We start from the raw sequence: 20,979 nt of genomic DNA on the forward strand, positions 1-20,979 counted from the left end.
ATCAAAATGTGTCAAATTTATTAAACCTTGTGGCATATTTTACTCCACTGAACTTTGGTTTAAGACTGGCATATATGAAACTATTGTCCATTGGATATTTAATTTCATCCAATCATTGATTGTCAGAAATCTCCCCTATAAGGCAACCATAAATATTACAAGGAGGCACAAAAAATACTGATTGAACTAGAGGTAACACTGACAAAGCCATTCTCATTTTAGTCAATATTGGCCAATACAGTCATAAAAAGAGATATTTCATGAGAAAATTTCAAACATGGCCAACGTCCTTCCGGTAATGTCGCTCATTAGTGATCCAAATGATTGTTTGTTGTTAAAGTTCACCCAATAAATGGTCATCATGATTGTAATTGTCCATATTCATCAACTTTAGTTTAAGGGCACTTTTAGACTCCCATTATTACAGTCTGTTGTTCTTATCCCTCATAGGATGAGAGCAATAGACTTTAACGGTGATAAAGTCTATTGCTCTCCATCATGTTTGTTTACTTCTCGAATGGAAAAAAAAAAAGTTTAACTTTATTAGCATTCAATAATGTACAGAAAGGAGTTACGGAAAGAAAGACCAATCTATTGACATAAAAATGTCACAGGCTCACCCCTCCATCCACCATAGAGAATAAATGAAGAGACAAAAAAAAAATCAACAATAAAAATAAAAGATATTACAAATATCTAAATTTTTAGGCTAAAGATTGGGGTAAAAACAAATCTAGACTATTATAGCAATCTTAAGCAGGGTAGAATATCTCCCATGTGGTCATTTCTTTCTTAAATTTCTTATAGTTAACACTCTTTTCAGCTACAGAGAGGTTTCATATACACAATAATATTGATTGATTTTACCAATGTCTGAATCAAAATTCTGCCAATTCTGGGAAGGATTTTTTAATTCCATATCCTAGAAAGTAGTCTAAACACCAAAATGCTGTGATGATGGGACATTCCATCATATATGAATCAAACTGGCTTTACTATTCTATAACCATCCATATAGTTCTGAATATGACTTGCGTTAGGTTCACACTAGCATTGCCTAACCATAGTTCTGGTCCATCAGAAGACCATAACAATAGAGAGGCATACCACTAAAAGACCACAACAGATTCCATTGACTATAATGGAGTTCATCATCCGTCTGTGCAGGATGGAAGACTTTCATCCACGGATTCAGACAGATACTGCAATGGAGTCTCCAAGGGAAACTTTAGTGCAGATATGAACATAGCCTTAGCCAAACTAAATAGTGTATATTAACTACATCTACAAGAAAATACATCCAAATGTTGACTGATGCAGTAAAACTACACATTCGGTTGGCATATATTTATCTTAAAATCTCAGCAATAGTGACAGGACATGCTGAGATGTTATGTTTTCTAAATCTTAGAACCAGCTAAGCATTATAGGACTGCAGTACACAATGCCAACAGCAATATCACGTAGCAGTATGTAAGACATATATATGCCATGAAAGGCATCTTTATTAGATCCATTATCTATGAGCCATTGTTCTAAATTATTCATCTTATATTTATTATTTACAGTGTCTTTATTATGCAAGATTTGTAATATATATGTCATTGATTTCTGGGTTAAATATGTGTTTTCCCTTATGACTCCACGAAGTGTCAAGTCAGAACTTCTGATGTGGATGGCAAGCACTTGTACCGTAAGACACTGCCAAGATAAAATTCTTGATGTGCCCTTTGTCATCTATTCAAGTTCTTTTTTCATTATCTGTTCTGTTTTGCCACTTAATCTCATTTTGGTTTCTAGATGTGTTTTGTGTAGAAATAAGCAAATTAGTTTAGTGAAATTTAAGATTCTTAGACATTTTCTCATTCTGAACTGTTCAGAAAGGTCATTGAATTAGAGGAATCTTTGATTTATCTCAAATAAAATTTGTCTTATGTTTTGACGTTAACTATTGTATAAAAGAATCTTCTTAACTTATGGATGAGGCAGTCTTTCAAATTTTCTATTACTTAATTTAATTTTGCCGCCAGTTCAGATGAGAGTTAGGTCCAGTTCACATCTGCGTTCCGGGTACTCCGTTCCCCTGTCTGCATGAAAAATGCGGAGAGAAAGCGCTGCAAGCTCTCCGTATTTTTCACGCGAAAACTGAGCGGAAACCACACATACCCCATTATAGTCTATGGGGCCCGCAGGTTCCCTAAGGCAACTGCTTTTTTATGTGGATTAGTTTTCCATTTGGGGGTCCCCAAGCAGACTCACCAAATGGAAAACCATGCGCAGATGTGAACCGGGACTTAGATGACCCAATTGTCATTCTTCCTTTTTTCAGGCAAGATAATGTAATTTATTTCCAATGGGTAATCTTGGCTGCTGGTATTCACCACCCGAATACATGTTATCAACACTGATGTCATGTACATGGGCCAGCAGAATCGGTGGTCATTACTGCACAACTGCAATATGTAGACTATGCGCATGCGCTGAGACTAAGAGGCAGGTACAGCAGAAAAGCTAGGCAATGATACAAGCTTAGAGGTGTATAAGGTGACAGCTAAAGAGAGGTGCAGACAAAGCAATCACAGCGAATGAATGAATGAATGAATGAATGAATGAATGAATGAATGAAATCTCACGCTCAATTCTTGAGCAGCCCGGAAGTGCATAAGTAAACTAAGCGGCATGTACTGAGTGTCTCAAGTAGATTAAAAAAAATGCTAAGAGCCAAGAATTTGTCAGTAATACAGTATATATACACATCAGATTACTACATTGATCTTCCTTGGTTAGTCAGGGCAATGCCTTTAAAGGGTAACTCCACCAGTGCTGTACTTATCATTTTACCCTTGGTGTAATGTATATCGCTGCACTGACAAGCTATTTTAGTTTATTGTGGGCTTGCTTGTGCTTGTAAGCCAAGAATAGTCACAACCACAAAATGAAAAGACAAGATGGTAGACTTAACAAATGCTGATACAGGATTAGGATATCTGACTGTGATATCTCAGTTCCGAAATATAATAAAAGGAAGCCAGGTGGCATACCCCATAGTATATATACAGTATGGCATCAAGCTTCACCTAGAGGTAGTAACCTAATGTACATAAGTAAAAAAGGAGAACCACTGGAAATGATACAATTTCTGACTACAAATACAAGGGATTCCTTTGTATAATATGTTCCATAATGAATTGTCTAAAGATGGTTGCTTGCATCTTGTACAAAAAAAAAACAAAAAACCAAATTGTCTAATGAAAATGAATATCAAAATAGACAAACAAAAAAAAGTAGGTGACTAAAAACTTGCAATAAAAATCCAATAGAAAGGGGAAATTGTCCATGTTATTTTAAGCAGCATACGGTACTCATGGCAAGATGGAAAGATCATCTGGAGGAGCAGACATTGTCAGGTCACTGCCTTACTCCTCAGAGTTTTTCATTCAGTTGCTGGGTCATGAACTAGATCGGAGACCACACCGTACTTACAGGGTAACTAGGGTAGATGGAACTTGTATCTATACCGCTTCTTTCATGCTATATCTCTAGTGAAATCACAGTTGTCATACCTATTGCTAATAGCATCTCCTTGTCTACACAATATCATAATCTCTTTTCAAAAGTCACTAAGATATTTATCCTGATTTGACGCCATTACTTATTCTCCTTACAGCTATCTGTCTTGATATTGTAGATGTCATTCTCTCCATATCAATTCCATATGTTCAAGTTTAGAAAAAGAGAAATATTCCTCACTGACATGTTCAGTTAAAGGGCAAATCTGAAGCTTGTAACCTGCTGTCTGAATACTTCTGGGCCAGACACCAGCAACTAGTTAACCCCTATACTATCAAATGAAAAATACAAATCAAAATGTTCAGTCCAAGAACATACAGTATTCCACGGTAAGGATTGTGCTCTATATACAGATCTAATTTTTGTCTAGTTTTAAGGCACATGTTAGAGTCAAGGATAAGACTAGATCCTACCGCATGAGATTTAGGAAAGCATTTCCCATAGAACTTTTTTGACTTGCGTCAACTCATAGTCCAATCATTTCCAGTAAATATGATAACTACACAGTATATGGAGTCAAAGTAGCCATCTAGATAAAAGTCAGCTTTTACCATAGAAACAGCACCATTCATGTCTATAGGCTGTATCTAGTATTAGGGTTTACGGCTTTACGCGCGCTCCCAATTGAAGTGAATGGGATGTGTTTTGAAGCGCTCGCATGTACGGGTCTAAATGAGTGGCGCACTTACGCTGTGTGAAGGGGCTCTTACAGCTTAGCCCAATTTACTTAAATGGGAACGGAAGTAGATAACCAGACATGGACAAGGATAGTGCTGTTTCTGCGGGAAACCAACATGTTTGTAATCCTGAATAATCCCTTCAATAATTATTGCATTTCCTGTTTCAGAGTATATGGACATACAACAATAGGTCTAACAATAACAATTGGGTAATAGGTTTATCCGCTTATGGCTGATTTTCCGCTGTGTTTTGTAACAGTTGAGTCAGTATTACCTTGACCACCTTTTTTTTTTATCATTGACACTGACTTTCAATGGAAGAGTCTAGTCTGAGAAAACGGAAACATGTTTCAAAATATACAGCATATTCTTTTTCATAGATCATGGGTAGCATTCACCCAAGTTCAGTAGTGTGAATAGAGCCTTAGACAATGATCAGTTAGAATTTTTGGGAGAGGAGAACCCAACAACAAGTGTTCAAGTCACTTGAAGCTCCACGAGAGAACAATTGACGCCTTCCACAAGCCTGAACATCAATGAGACAGAAAGAGATTGTTCAGTAATTTGCCTAAACTCGACAACCTAAAAACCACTTATTAATCTATAGTCTCTTACTCAATACTCATGTACCAAATGTGACCAATCGGATGAAAATAATTGTTTATATTGATTGTATCTACTCTAATTTAGAAGTCTTAGGTATATTGTACTGGGTATGTATAGATTAGGTTTATATTACAGTACATGGACATTACAATGGCATAGGAGGTTATACATATACTATCTTTTACTAAAAGACTATATGATAAATAACATTTATATAGACTAGTATAGAATAGGTAAAACAGGCCTTTAAAATGAAGAAAATTACAATTAAAAAAAAAAAAAAAAAAAAAAGGACACATTCGGAAGAGAAAAGCTTCTGCTTGGATACAAGAAAGTCTCAATTTATTGATTAACCCTTAAATTAAAGCTAAACGACTTAAGTTGTGTATGTGCCATGTTCTCAGAGAATCCACGCTGTCAGCATTGTGAATCAGGGGGATTGTCCTGCACTAATTTGACTCCCATTTACAATTACTGTAGCAAGTGACAGCAGTGTCACTCGCTAATTATCTTATGAGCACCGCATGGCATGGTGTCCTTCACTAGACGGATTGTAATTAGACTTGGTGGTGTTTAGTAACCAAGTACTTAATAGAAGATAATGCGCTTTCACTGCACTGCAGCTTTTCCTGGATCTCCTGATGTATCAGGGCAACTATTGATTTAGATGGTAATGTTAAATATCTGCTGTGGCTATTACATGTGTCATCAAATTAAGGAATGTATCCCCAATCCCATTACTTAAACATTTCCAAAATACAGTTTAAAATGGACAACCCCTTTAAGAATCTAAACCCAACAGTCACCTAATATGTCAGTCATTAGCAGACCAAGCATTGCACATTATAATGCCAAATATTACATAAAATGGTAATGTGGGTATTTCTGATGGGATTATTGCAACATGCTTGTTGTATGAGAATAATAAGGTTCTGTTCAAGGAGTGAGAACTAGAAGCATTAACAAGTTAATTTAACCTACACTAATGGGTGTTGCAGGAGTTCTCTTTGGACTCCAGCAGGCCACCATCTGGACACAATTGATTTCCTATTCAAGGCATTAGTTAGCCTTATCATATTGACAAAATGGCTTCCTCCACCAGTCTTGACAAGAAATGAATGAATGCAATTTGTACATTCTCGTTTGCAAGGTTATGACAAAAAATTCTAATTGCATTTGCATTTGTGAAATACTAGCCTTCCGTTCTTTCTCTATTTCTCAATCACGCATAAAGGCATTGCTGACAAATCATCACAATAAAAAAAAAAGGAAAAGAAAAACACTATGTAATTTAGTGATCTGGAATAAGTGTCCAACTGACTTCAAAAACCACCCATTAAATATAATCATCCATTTCGTCAATTCTAAGAGCAGGTTCTCCAGGCATGCACCTGGCATACAGCTGAGTATACAGTTATCATTGGAGCTTATACCTTGTGGATTTTAATAGCAGAGGGTTGTGCCTCCTGGCAGAAGTAACATTAACAAAGATAACGTGTGTGGATAACAAGGTAGCAATGATATGTATCAACAAAGCTGGAATTCTGGAAACTCATTCATCCCGAAAGTTCTAAGTTATTTGTATGGACTATCAAAGCTTTTAGTGACAAAATAGTTTTCATATTAGTAATAAATGATGAACTAACACCAAATTCAATAGGGTAGGAAGGATATGTCACCTCTCTTGATATGTCTGGTTTAACAAATACTTGTATTCCCCATGAAATAAAAATATGTTTTGCTGTTCCCCTTCTTATTCCTACTAACAATGTATATGAAAGTTACCATACAGGGCTCACAATGTACATTTCTGTTTTTCCCTATCAGTATGTCTTTTGGAATATGGGAGGAAACCCACACAAACACAGGGAGAATGTACAAACCCCTCGCAGTTGCCTTTGGCAGGATTCCAAACCAGGACTTCAGCGCTGCAAGGCTGCCGTGTTAACCACTGAGCCACTATGTTGCCCCTATGATGAGAGTTACCATTCTTCGTCTCAAAGAATGGGAACATCATTGGACAACATCAAAGTGGACATGCCCCCCAATAGGTACCACCTAGTAGTCTTTTACCTTTTTAATATAGTTCTGGAAGGAATATAACAATATAGAGTTCTTAAAGAAAAGATTATTCAAAATTGTAATTTTGTAAAATCACAATTGTATTACTTTCATAAAAAACAGATACAAGACTTAACAGGTTGTCTTTAAATGCAACATTCAGTAGATCATCGTTATAAGTAGCCATAAACGTCATAAAATGATATAGTTCTTCTTAGATGTGTTATATTATTGATCCTAAAAAAGAATAAAAGGTAAAATATAATAGTAAAAAATAATGGGGCAAATTTATGAGAACTGTCTATAGAAAACCTGTCTTAGCTCCCCATAGCAACCGGTCACACCAAAAGCACCATAAGAAATGAAAGCTATTCTGTGATTGGTTGCTATGGAAAACTAAGGGAGATTTTGCTTTTTTATAAAAAATTTCCCAAATATATCCTATTAAATTTGTTATTTTATACATATACAGTGGTCTTTTTCTATCATTCTAAAGACAGCTTTTAATTTTGCAAAATCTGCCATATACTTAGATGAACGTGTTTGCTTGTCATTGGAATTAATTAGTAGACTAAGGATCAATCAACTAGAAATGGTTTCTTTCTTCTTGATGGACTCATTGACCTGATTTATTAACATAGGAAACATTCAATGGAAAACAAACAAAAAAAGATATATCCTTTATAGATAGGAAGATCGTTGTAAGATAGTTGTAAGGGCTGAGTATAGCTACACTAAGCCTAAATTCATTTGGAGGCCTAGGTCAGGTCCAGATTAGATCCCAGCTAAAGGGGTCACTTGTTGGTGGCAGATGGACTTCCACAATTTTATCAAAGTGCGTGCTAAGAACCATATATATATATATATATATATATATATATATATATATATATATATATATATATATATATATATATATATATAAGACATAGCAGTAATATTGCTCAGCACTTTAGCAGAGTTCCAGTGCAATTATTTTGTTTGCATAGATAGATAATACTGTAATATAGAGTAAATATATTAATTTTTACTTAAACATACATAATATACAGATTAAAATTTTATATAATATAAATATTTAATAATATAATATTCAAATGTTTTATGTCTGCCATCTGTATGCATACACCATAACTATTGCACCATACAGCTAGGTTGTATTTATAAGTCATCCATTAAAATGACTGTATTTCTTTGCCATTTATGTCAGCTCACTACTCCTGAAGTGACAGGTCATCAAGATGATCATATTTTCGCTGCATAAATTGCTAAAAATATCTAATATTATTTCTTCCCAATATTCTCTCCATAAAACTTAAAATAAACAAAATAACAACCTGTTTTGGTACCATATGAATGTCCAATCCTATGCCATAAAAAATCATAAAATATAATATAAAAAAAAAGTTTACGCTTAAAGTGTAAGGTTTAGGAGAGATGACAATTTTTAGCTATCAAGGGGTTAATGTTATTTATAAGGGCTCAGACACAGACCTGTAAGATTCCCATCTCAGAGGGTGTTCTGCCCATACGGTAGTGCCAAGTCTTTTTACTTGTTAGCCAAAAAGAAACCTAGTACAGTATCATTTAGCAGATCGTATGAATAATTCCTTTAACACAAGTTGTACGTCTCCACCGCGCTCGACCATATCAGTGGTTAAATACATTAAGAACCACAGCAGAAATGTAGCATGTATCCATCCGCTATGGTAAACCTTTCACTTAATAAGTCATGTTTCAGAATCAGTTGCTGCAAATAGAGCCAGCTCAATACTCAGAAACTGAGACGTGAAGGAAAGTGATCATGAGAGCTGTCTCAAAGATTAACGATGATCTTGGAAATCATGACCCATAAAGAAGGCTAATAAAGTGATAGGATGGTGGTTGGATGTATTGGAGACAAGAGACTATTTTCCTGTAATTCATCCTAGACATCAAAGCAACACTCAGTAAGAAATGTTCATATAGTATATTGTTGAGAGCCGACCCATTGGTGGTGGCAAAGACATTGGCAAGTGCGATGTGACGCTTGGAAATGGTCCATAATCACACTTGCATTAGAATTCGGCTTTTGGAAGCACTTGAAAAAACTTAAAGGAGACTGGGATTAGTTACATGGAAAACGTTGAACCAAATAACAGATTTGTACTAGGATTGTAGTTAAAACATAGGCCGATTTGGTTCACAGTGTCCATAAGCTTCTGGCCTTAGGCCAACCGAAAATTATGGGTTCAACAGGTTGAGCGACACCTTATAGACTTCTAAACACGTAAATTAAGTGAAAGGACTCAGATAAACAGTCTTTCATTACACAGATACCCCTTAGATAATCAGAATTCTGCTAAATCCTGTATAAAATTAACTAAGTTTTCCTAGAATACAAGCCTTTACCGTAAATAAGTTCCAATACCCTCTGCAATATGCTATTGACATCATGTAAAAAGTAAATTACAGTCTATCAATACTAATTACAAAACACTCAATACTTTAATCTAGACCAACCATTTCTACGGCTTGAGAGGGATCTATTTATCAAAGTTTTCTACTATTTTATCTCTGGTTTTATCAATACGGGTCACTTTTGCTTCTTCCAGATATACACAGAGGTTCCTATAGTAGGGAAGCAATAACTAAAAAAACAATTAATACTATACAAAGAAGATCATTACTGTATACTATATATCATGGTAAAACAAGTAGTGTAGAGGGAAAAATACACTTAAATAGGAAACTTTAAGTAGTAGACAATTTTAATGTTTAGGGTATAGGTGGCAGAATTAAAGACACAGTTGACTTGTAAGTGATATTAGTTGCATCTTCCTTCCTTCCTTCATTTATTTACAGCCCCCCCCCGATATGCAGTTTGCAACATCCTTCTACTGTAATTTGAGGTCTAGTAATATATGCTGGCTTTCAGTTTTGTCTCCAGGTTGCCGTTTTCTCCTACTATGTCACGGTTGTATTCCTGGTCTCATTTTACCTTTTACAGCCCATGAAGGATTCCCTCACCCTTGTGATAACACTCCATGCTCAGAAATGTGTGTTTCTCCCTATCTTCTCCTTTGTAGACTCTGCCATGGGTTCTTTCCTTTCTCTCTCCACAGTCATATACAGCCTAAGTAACTTATCCGCACCCCCTATAGATAGCTATGGATGTCTTTTCCATTTTGACTACTGTGTTGTGTGATCTGCTCTTTCTGAAGACATTGATGCTTCCCCTTCTCCTCACTCTGATTTGCATGTACAGCCTCATTCCTCTTCCTGTTACTATCTCTAACTGTACGAAAAGGGAGACAGAAAGTGAAGCGACAGGCCTCACAGCCAAGAGCACGGAGTGCTGCTGAATCTATGCCAGAAACAGCAGGAGAACTGGTTGCGTGAAGATGTTATACAGACTCTATACCAGAAAAATTAGAGGAAAATGTTAATGAACTTGAATAGGAAGTTAATTTAGTTCCTAAATGTGAATTTAAGTAACACTTCCATCCAACAGTACAGAATACAGTAATACAAGGACTGGTGTGAATGATGCCAATCACAGTGCTGCAAAATATGTTGGGATAATAGTATCAACAGGAAATAGATATCAAGCGTTAATCTCTAGATATTTCCATGTGCTCAACAAAAATCCAATTGTATCATGGAAGTGATAAAAGCTATTTAGAATTTTCCACCTACCATGACTATGGGCATAGTCACATACAGTCAGATCTACCATTTGCTTATTACTATCATACAAGCATCAACAGTTTCCAATATACCAACTAGTATATGCTTAACATGAATTATGCTTGTTTTGTATGTGCTAAAGACTTCTATGTTTCTTAGTCTATTTGTTTGCTCAGAGCTATATACATTTTCTGTGTTCATTATAAACACAGTTTTGAGCCCTCATAATGATTGTGACCCCGACTTCACACATCGCGTTAGATATATCTGTTGTTCTTTTCCTTACATTGATACATGAAACATTGTAGCAGACACTAGAACACTAATAAACTGAAGACTTACTAAAACTGAATTCATAGACACTCTCCATGAGCGGGGGATCATATACATGTCATATGATGTTACTTTGTTTCAGCAGAGCATTCACATTGAAGTATAAGGAAAGCTTGTATTAAACCTAAATTCCTGATATACACCATTCCATTATATTGACTCCTATATTGAACAGGGGTCTACTTAGAACTAATGCCAGGACTATTCTTCCATCATACCTCAAGTTTATAAATACACGTAAAGTTGCTGTGTGCCATATTTAGGTAACCAAACTTTTTGGGGGCATTAAAAAGATTATCCCAAGATTGACATTTACCTATTCAGCGATATAGGTGGCTTCTACTATCTTCAAAATGTATGGGAGTGAAAGAGATAGTTGCGTAGAACGCCATCTTCATCAGTCCGATAGACTTTGTACATGCAAGACAGTGGCTTATTTCAAATGAGAGATGAGACCCAATTCTTGAGATTGAAGTGAACCAAACAGTGGGACTTCTAGTACTCAGACACTTATTTGATATCCTGTACTGATCTTGGGACAACACCTAAAGGATACATCTTTGAGATATGGGAATGGGCGTTGACAATGGTTTTTCTTTACATGAATACACATTTTTATAAATTTAACATTTTACTGTCACAACTATCAGTGGATTTTCCATAAGGGTATGTACAACCTTTGCTGTAGTGTTAATATAATCGAAAAATTGTAAGAATAAGTGTAATTGGAAGGGTGGAGTTGGGTCGCCATTCAGTTTGGGAGCTACAGGTGCCAGCTGTTTTAGGATAGACATTATTTTACATGGTATGGCTCATATCTATAAAATCTGTAAAGTTCCTACAAAACCTGTAAAGTTCTGGTAATTTCCTAAGACATTCACTAGAGTATTTCATTCATAAGAAATTACACGGCTATTGGATTACATTTGACATCAGTCTCCTTCTCTCTATTGCAGTTTCCATGCATGTGCAATGATGAAGCCCACTTCTCTGGAGAATAGAATCAGCATTCATGAGAGTACTCCTAATTTACAGCAGTACCACCTTCTGCATAAAACAAGTGATCATTGTATTAAATTCAAACAGTGACAACACACAGTTTCGGCTGAATCCAGCAGGGTGTTCCTGGCCAAAGACTGGATAGAAGCCAATAATAAATCCTCCAATTCAATCACGTGTTGTTCTGTCCATCTAGGAATGTCGCTCGTGATGCGATTTTAAATTTTCAGCATTTCAGTTCAACCATTGAACCAAGAAGCTATTACAGTAGCTTGCTGGCAATTTACCCTAAAGCATGATTCACGCCAGTTACCTCAAGATCCTTGGATGGTTTTATGAGAATATTACCAAGCAAAGATGATCTTACCAACACCCACCAAACCATCTAATTGTCTTAGCAGTTTTTCGTACCCTCATAGTTAATCTGATGTCAATGTTTTCCTATATGGCCTGGTATACTACTTAAAACCGGATGAATGATCTCACTCTTCATGGATTTCTCATTTTGCAGTAGCTAATCCTCTTAAATTACTTATACGACTAAGAAGAATATTTTGAAGGCTTACTACTGTCGCCTCCTTGGGCTTTATCAGTAAGCATCTTGGTTTGGTGGGTTCACATCTGCCTTGTAGAAGTAGAAAATTGAAAATGATGAAGAACTAATGGACACCAATGGAATCCAATGAAATCTACTATTACTACTACTACTACGACGACGACGACTAAGGTCACTAGCTTCATGCTATTTTTCCCAGCAAATGTGATCCTGGAACAGAACATCTGGTGCAAATGTGAACTCTGCCTTAATATTCTTTCCATGACACATAACATTGCCATATTAGCAAAAGTTTTGAACTCTACAACCTCCTGAAGGGCATTATTGCATGGTGGAAAATGTGCCATATGGTGGGAAAAGATGACACAAAGTAAAATATACTCCAGTTTACATGTGTTTTCTAGTTGAGAGCAAAGTATAGTGCATCCTAATGACTCTGTATCTCCTAGTGTTTGGATACAGGATAAGAAATTTTAAAGAAAATATGAAATCAATCTTAACGTCCGCATTAAACGTGTTCTGCGGCACATGAAAGAAAAAGTTGGGTAGACGAGAGTGGCACAAAGAGACAACGCCTAAGTTGATCAAATATTTACCTCTTGGGGAACAATGGTTTATCGCATGGGCGGAGTTATAATCTACTGCAGGGTGGGGATGTCGTAGGAAAGACTTGTACCAATATCTATCAATCATATCATTTTTATTTTACATTTTGTCTATTACTACCTTACAATTTTATTAAAGCAGTTGTACAAGTTATGTATTTGACAACTGTATATGATATGTAAGTATATTGTTAAAAATACTCAGTTTTGAATTGGAAGTATAGTATAGGGAGATGCGGCCTTTCAATAAATTCAAGAAGCCTAAATCTAAAACAGTCCTATAGAACCTTTACAATTGTAACTCCCGTCACCATTCCCATCATTATCATAGTGAATATTTTGGCAACACAGTAATATTTAGTACGACCAAGAATGGACAATTTGGTGCTTTCGCGTTCCTTGTTGGGACCAGGCCAGCCAAGTTCTTGTCACTCCTTGTTCAATCTAAGGTCCACCATATGTGTGTTGCAATATACATACATTTACAACCAACTAAAGCAAATGACTGCATTATATCATTACTCTTTTCTTACATCTCTGCTAAATGTGTTTTTATAGACAAAACCACAGTCTGCTTAAAAATCAAAGTTTATTTTCAATATCATTCCTGAATTTGTTGAAACAAACCCAGTATTCCTGGCTCCATGTCATCTCCTCCATGTTTTCCATCTTTCACACTGCAATCTTGTTCACAATATCTCGAGTGCCAAATGAAACAAATAGTCTTGCTGAGCCCAAATGGACCTAAATGTGATGTTCATAAGGAATGGCAAATTTATAGACCTAGAGTAGAGAGGCGTGCAACCATTTGCTAGCACACAATCGAGCAACCTGCAATACCCAACGACGAATAAAGACCTATAATGCAGTATATTAGAATTTGGAGGCAGATGAAGCAACAGCTGACAAATGAACCTGGATGGCACGAAGAACAACTAGGGGCCATGTAGTACAGAGCCAGGATCAGTCAAGGCAGACATGAATACTGCTTTATTTCACGTCTTCCCAGTTAACGTGCATTGCTTTTTTCCCATGCTATGTCCACACACTTCCATGACACCGTCACTTCCTTAGGATTATCTGTGGAGTGTGATCTAGTTGCTGAGCTGAATATTTAAACACTGTGCTGTGTTTTAAATGAGAGGGTGGGGAAGCAAATCTCCATGGCTCTTTCACAAATGCATGGTGTGAAGAAAAAAAAAAGAAGAAATCCTGACGACAAGACATTCAGCAAACCTTCCTCCAACCAGAGAGGGCTTTAACGCAGGAATTGTCTAGCAACCGGGGGTCGGAAATGGGAGTTGGAACATGAAAACATTTTCTACTGTGCTGCTGTCAGTGGGTGAAAAATGCACTAATAATTCTTATCCAAATCATCAATTGGTACCACATTTCCATGAACTATATCCCACCACACTAGGTGACAGATAGAATATTATCCTCTTAAAGAACTTTACCGCCATTACACGGCAAATAATAACCACGTCATTTCTATGACAAACTCGAGACGAGAGCTTTTCTTATATTTTTCTCCATTGAAGTGAAGATCTGCTCACTATGACCTATAATGGGTTAAACACAAAAGCTGTTAACTCTTTAGAGCCCATACGGCCCTCTACCACCATCATGGGAGTTCATTATTTGCCACTCCACCATATGCAACAGTATAAACAGGAACAAAGGAAAGAAGTATCTGCATCACTATCAATCTGCCAGTCATTTCTTGTCATTATTAGCATCTGGATAACATGAAGTTTCAGGCGCTCCACCGGAGATGACATTTTTTGGACTGGTATATAAGTTTGGAACTGCATTGCCCATGTAATAACAGCAAGATACAATAAAAGCCATTAAAATGGGATTGGCTGAACAGTGTATTGCCACCAATTCAGCTATGACAGAACATCTATAGCAGAGCATAGGGTGGTTCTGGAGCAAAGGCACGTCCTGTCTGTCTTGGGTGTCATCTCTGTATTTAAATGAATTAAAGCAGATCTCAAGACGCACTTTATGCACATGATGATCCCCAACCAGGAGGAATCCTAATGCCTGCACCCAATATACAGCCAGCTACGTGACTTGGGATTGATTTATGTACTACAGCATGGGCAATATAAGTTGATAACAACCTGATCCATCTCATAGTAAAGCAGTTACCGCATACTCATTTTGTGCTGTTATTTTCCAACTATACTAGCCCTTACAGCTAGAAGAGACCACTTTACAATACGTAAGCTATCTTAGTTCAGAACCATAAAAGCAGAAAAATAGAATATCTGTGTTTTCCCATGGAACATAATTAATAAAGAGTTATTATCGTGCCCAGTATTCCCATGACTCCATGCAATAAAACCAGATTACGTCCATTCTAGTTAAGCAATGAACAAATAGCTGTATTTGAAGAAGTAGGGGATTATTTCTTTATAGTATATAAGAAATCACAGTGTAACAATTGAAGTCTAAGTTAAGAACATGGATCATTAAGACACAGGCTTGTGAACCTGCTGCTGGATACAAGACACAATACAATCACTTCCATCATAGAGCAAATGGCACATTTCAATTTTAGGTTGGTATGGAAGACTTACATTGAAATGATGTTCTTGGACAGGTCGGTGATGTTTAAGCTTGCGGTTAACTCAGTTGAATTGAATTCCAAGAGGGGGAATATGTTCCCATTGTCCACTTTGTTGCAGAGAATTTCAATTTTGCTGCACACACAATTAACAGGGCAAGCCACAACCGAACCCATGTAGTCCAGCATAATGCTCCATAGTAAGAAAATCCTCCAAAAACTGCACTTGGTAGGGCACGGAGACACATCCATTTCAGACAGATGTTTTCAACCCCAAAAAAAGGGGGGGGGGATAGAATGGGAAAGGAAACCAAGACGAGGAGATATCTCAGCCTTTTCTCTTGATAAGCAATCAGATGCAAAATCCTCTTGCAGCTAAAGTCATCCTGAAATGGCTTAGACGCACACTGCTTTCAGCCCACAGAGATGCATAGTGCCTGATGCTGCTGCTGTCTTGTTGATTCCAGATTGTTGGTTTTATTTGTTTTTTTTTCCAGGAGATCTACAAGACTTCTGAGGAATGCAATAGAAGATGGGGGAGACAGAAAAAAACGGGTGCTAAAGTCACCAAGTCCCACCTACTGGGCAGATTTCAAACTGTCACACCTGCAAAAAAACAGAAAGAGAGGAGGTGGGGTGCGGGGAGAGGGAATCAGGGAAAGGGAGTGATACACATACAAGATCAGAGATCAAACAGCACCATTTGTAACCTGATGTATGCAAAAAAAAAAGACAAATACATTACACCTCCCCTATAAAAAAACGACAGTTTTCTCCGCAAGACACATTCATTCAGGATGTTCCCTGCCTCATCCCTGGATTCTGCAGAGCACAGTCAGGGCTGTACAGCAAAAAAAGTTCAGGATGCTATTTTCATCATTGGATATCATTACCTCGCCAGCATTTCTGTAATGAAGATGGGATACACAGGGAAGGAAAACATGGAAATTTTCTAATTTGTGGCTTTTCCCAATCAAATGCTAAAAATGCTGCAATTATTTGTCTTGTGGATAAAGCTGCGTGGGAACTGAGGATGGGACATGATGTTGCTGAAGTCACATTAATCCAATACATCCAGATCTGCAGCAAATGTCCAAAATGATTCAAGTATCATGGAAAAAAATAAAGAGAAGCAAAGGCAACAGGGGCTGCGAGAGCCTACAGCATGTTGCAATGAACTAGAGGAAGCAAATTAAGATGCATGATGCATTTTTGGCAAGCACAGCACCCTAAGTAGATCCTAGCAATGCTTAATTTGCTGTGCCCTTCATCAATGCTCCCTTAGATTCCGCTATATAAAATGTTCAGGTTCTTTTGCTAGATGCAGACACATACACACCAGAATAGAAAAGGAACACAAAGATACACACAATGATAACACAAGATGGACCTGCTGATGGGGGATACAGGTGCACGCCACTCTCAGACCCTGCAGATTGTAGCTCCAAACACGAACTGCTGTCTCTTGTCCAAAGGAAAGGGAGGAAAAAAAAAAGGTGGGAGTCTCAGCTGTTTACTGAGAGCCAGAGAATCAAAGCTGTGTGATCAGGATGAGGAGAGAGCGAGGGAGAGAGGCAGAGGGAGGAGAGTGGCAGCACACACACTCACACACCAAAACTAATTCTCTATGCAGTATGATGAAAAGGAGGACAGCAGGGAAAAAAATCCCCTTTATCCTAATCCTCTACTTCATACACACTTGTGGAATTCCCCCTCTATAGCCTGCATTCTGCTCCTACCAATACTGCACCATTCTGGCTATTTAGCCCTATATTACATATATATATATATATATATATATATATATATATATATATATATATATATATATATATATTCCTATAATAGAAGGATCTTAATGAAAGCACAATGCGCTCTGCTATATACAGTATATACCCTTCAATGCATGTATTGGCATACCATAATACTGATAACTCTGCTCATAAATTATCCATAAATATAATATAACGGTTATTATGTTTTGCGTATTGTTCTGAATAGTAAATTAGTTACCATGGCTGTGAAGAACATATCAAGAGAACAATGAATAGATGAAGCAGAATTTCTGAACATTGGAGCAGTGTTGTTGCATTATTATGGTTTTTGTTTTGGTGCAGTTGCTTACACTCTCCATTAGGTGGCAGCGGTTAATGGACTGTCAATCAAGATTGGCAATGCAATAAGGAGTAGTGATTGGCTGTGAGGCTATGTTACCCATGTTTAAGGGTACATTGGTCCATATTGCAAATATCAGTGCCCTACTGGGTTGGATTATAGAAACAGTTTATAAAATTAAACATGTTTATGTTTAGCCTGCTAAATAATAATAATAATAATAATAAGTAATGCATCACAACAATAACAGTTATAAAACTATTAAAAGAACTAAAAGATACTACCTTAGTTTAAAGGAGTTATCCACATTCTAGCATAGATTTATTTTAGTAGCAGTCCCATGACTTGTTCTCATACCTAAAGTCCTAAAAGGGAGTTAAAAGCTGATACAAAGTCATTTACAATGATTCCACCATAAATAAATTCCTTTTCCACATATGTGTCATCCATTTCTCCACCTTGGTACAGTTGATAATCTGCGGCTGGGGTTTGACTCAGCTGAATCAGTCTCCTTCTCCCTCTTACAGCTGACAATATGGTCTCTTCTTATTGGGGTTAGCGTCTGAGCTGAATCAGTCTCCTTCTCCCTCTAACAGATGTCAATATGATCTCTTCTTATTCCTTCTGCAGAATCAGTGTTCTTAGTCATGCTATATCTGAGGCTCTGCTGCATCTCTGGCAAGAAGATGAGAAATTTCTATTGGCTGTTTTGTAGAGACTGAGGATTGTTAAAGAGGACCTTTCACCGATTTGGACACAGGCAGTTCTATATACTGCTGGAAAGCCGACAGTGCGCTCACACTGTCGGCTTTTTCGATCCGTGCCCCGGTTAAATAGCTATTGGTCCCGTTACCGTAGCTCTTTACAGTCTGAAGTGCGTTCCTGACAGTCAGTCAGGTACGTCCTTCTCCACAGCAGCGCCTATCGCGCTGTACAGTGTGTACATCTCCTCCCTCTGCTCACAGTGCTCGTCCATAGATGAGTATTATCAGGAGGGGAGGGGGCGTTCCTCCCCGCTCACACAGCACAGCACGATAGACGCTGCTGTGAAGAAGGACGTACCTGACTGTCAGAAATGCCCTTCTGACTGTAAAGCGCTACGGTATCGGGACCGATAGCGCTTTACCCAGGGCACAGATCGGGAAAGCCGACAGTGCTCTGAATTCAGCACACTGTCAGCTTTCCAGCAGTATATAGAACTGCCTGTGCCCAAATCCATGAAAGGTCTTCTTTAACAATCCTCGGTAGAGAATTGGCCATGGGGAGAGTGAGTGAGCATGTGTGTCCACCAGCAGTCAGCTCATGAGGTGGATGTGCACATTGTTATTAAATATGTACACTAGGTGGTGCTGTAGTATATAAGTGAACATCAAAAATATTCACTGAATCATTTTAGAAACTAAATGTAAATAGCAAAAATTGTTCATTTTTATGATCTATAGGATATTTGTGATATTTTATGGTGTGACAACCCCTTTATTTACATATATATGTATGTGTGTGTGTAAATGAATGTACATTATGCTATAAATTCGCTCCATTTAGTGAAGTGTGCTGCTTAATCTGGCAAAATGACAGATACCATGACAGAAACAGTCCTAATGTGTCAATGGCGTCTATCAGGTATTGTTGGTGTTCTACATTTGCAAGAAAAAAAGCCATACAAAATCGTGTAGCATGATGCCTTACTTTGCTCATTAAAATGACGGACATAATGATGGAGTCAGAGTGACCCTCTGCTTCACCCCAAGTGTGAGAAGGAGCGCTATCGCAAATCCTTCCTCCCAACCGCGATCAGGCTGTATAATCTACATCAGACCAAGCGAAGATCACTCCGCACAGAGAACTAAATGATCCTGAAGTCTTCCTTCTTTCTTTCTTCTCTTCCTTAGCTGCTATGGACTCCTAGTATATCTTCTCTTCTCAGCTTATATGTGTCTACTTCCATAATATATTACTGTGTATTATCCTGTATCTGTATTATCTATGCTGCTGCAACATACTGATGTTTGACTCAGACCTTTCCTTCACTCCCCATATTGAATCACTTGCAAACTCATATCACCTCCACCTCAAAAACATCTCCAGAATACGCCCTTTCCTCACCAGAGATACACTAAAGACACTTATTGTCTCTCTGATTCATTCTCGCCTTAACTACTGTAACTCCTTACTAATCGGTCTTCCCCTCACTAAACTTTCTCCTCTACAATCTATTCTGAATGCAGCAGCCAGGCTCATCTATCAGTCTAGACGCTACAGCGATGCCTCCGGTCTGTGCCAGTCACTACATTGGCTGCCTATTCAATATAGAATAAAATATAAAGTTATTACTCTCATCCACAAGGCTCTCCATAATGCTGCACCTCCCTACATTTCCTCCCTCATCTCTGTCTACCGCCCAACCCTTGCTCTCCGCTCACTCAATGACCTAACACTTACATCCTCTATTATCAGAACCTCCCACGCTCGTATACAAGACTTCTCCCGAGTTGCCCCACCTCTCTGGAATGCTCTACCCCGGACAATAAGATTAACTCCCAACTTCTACAGTTTCAAACGCAAACTAAAGACGCATCTTTTCAGACAGGCCTATCACAATTTCTAATGTAAACCCTTCCGTACTATAATTAGAATCCCCAAAATTTAACCCTCCTCTGTCCCACATTTCCCCACATGATATGATGCCATTTCAGGCTAACTTTATATGACCAAGCCCCATCTACATGTTAAAGGACACCACTAGTGATGGCTCATAAAGTTTTATGTTTGTGTTATGACAGTAACCTCTATTACAAAAGTGTCTGACCTCTGTATAAGCAATGCCACCCCTGCTACCTCTTGTGTCACCCCCTCTACCTCATAGATTGTAAGCTCTTGTGAGCAGGGCCCTCAGTCCCATTGTGTGAAATCTTTTTGTCTGTATTTGAACCCTACAAATTGTACAGTGCAGCGGAATATGTTGGTGCCATATAAATAAAATGTATTATTATTATTATTATTATTATTATTATTACTGAAATTTCCCCACTGTGGGACTATTAAAAGATTATTTTATATCTGTGTATAATACACCGCTTGCAAACACCGGCACTACAAACTATTCTTTTCACAGAAACATACATAACAGTACCAGTCTCTCCCCAATAAGAGATATTATCCCATTTGACCCATATTCAGACCTCTGAACAGCTGTCTGTGGATGGGAAT

General features: G+C 37.6%; 1 protein-coding gene across 9 annotated transcripts in view; it reads right to left on the minus strand.

Moving 5' to 3' along the window:
* Positions 1 to 17,270, minus strand: part of NTRK3 (neurotrophic receptor tyrosine kinase 3) — a 541,580-nt gene extending 524,310 nt beyond the window's left edge. For 8 of the 9 annotated variants that reach the window (XM_075273267.1, XM_075273266.1, XM_075273265.1 and 5 more), the window contains exons 1-2: positions 17,045 to 17,270; positions 15,668 to 16,260 (exon numbers count right to left, since the gene is read on the minus strand). In XM_075273267.1, the coding sequence (XP_075129368.1) occupies positions 15,668 to 15,906 (239 nt within the window). In that variant the 5' untranslated portion in view covers positions 15,907 to 16,260; positions 17,045 to 17,270. Of the gene's footprint in view, positions 1 to 15,667; positions 16,261 to 17,024 lie in introns of all 9 variants that reach the window. The other variant, XM_075273262.1, reaches the window with a different exon arrangement.
* Between the last annotated feature and the right edge of the window lie 3,709 nt (positions 17,271 to 20,979).

This window comes from Leptodactylus fuscus, chromosome 5, assembly GCF_031893055.1.
Source record: "Leptodactylus fuscus isolate aLepFus1 chromosome 5, aLepFus1.hap2, whole genome shotgun sequence".
Lineage (NCBI taxonomy): Eukaryota > Metazoa > Chordata > Amphibia > Anura > Leptodactylidae > Leptodactylus > Leptodactylus fuscus.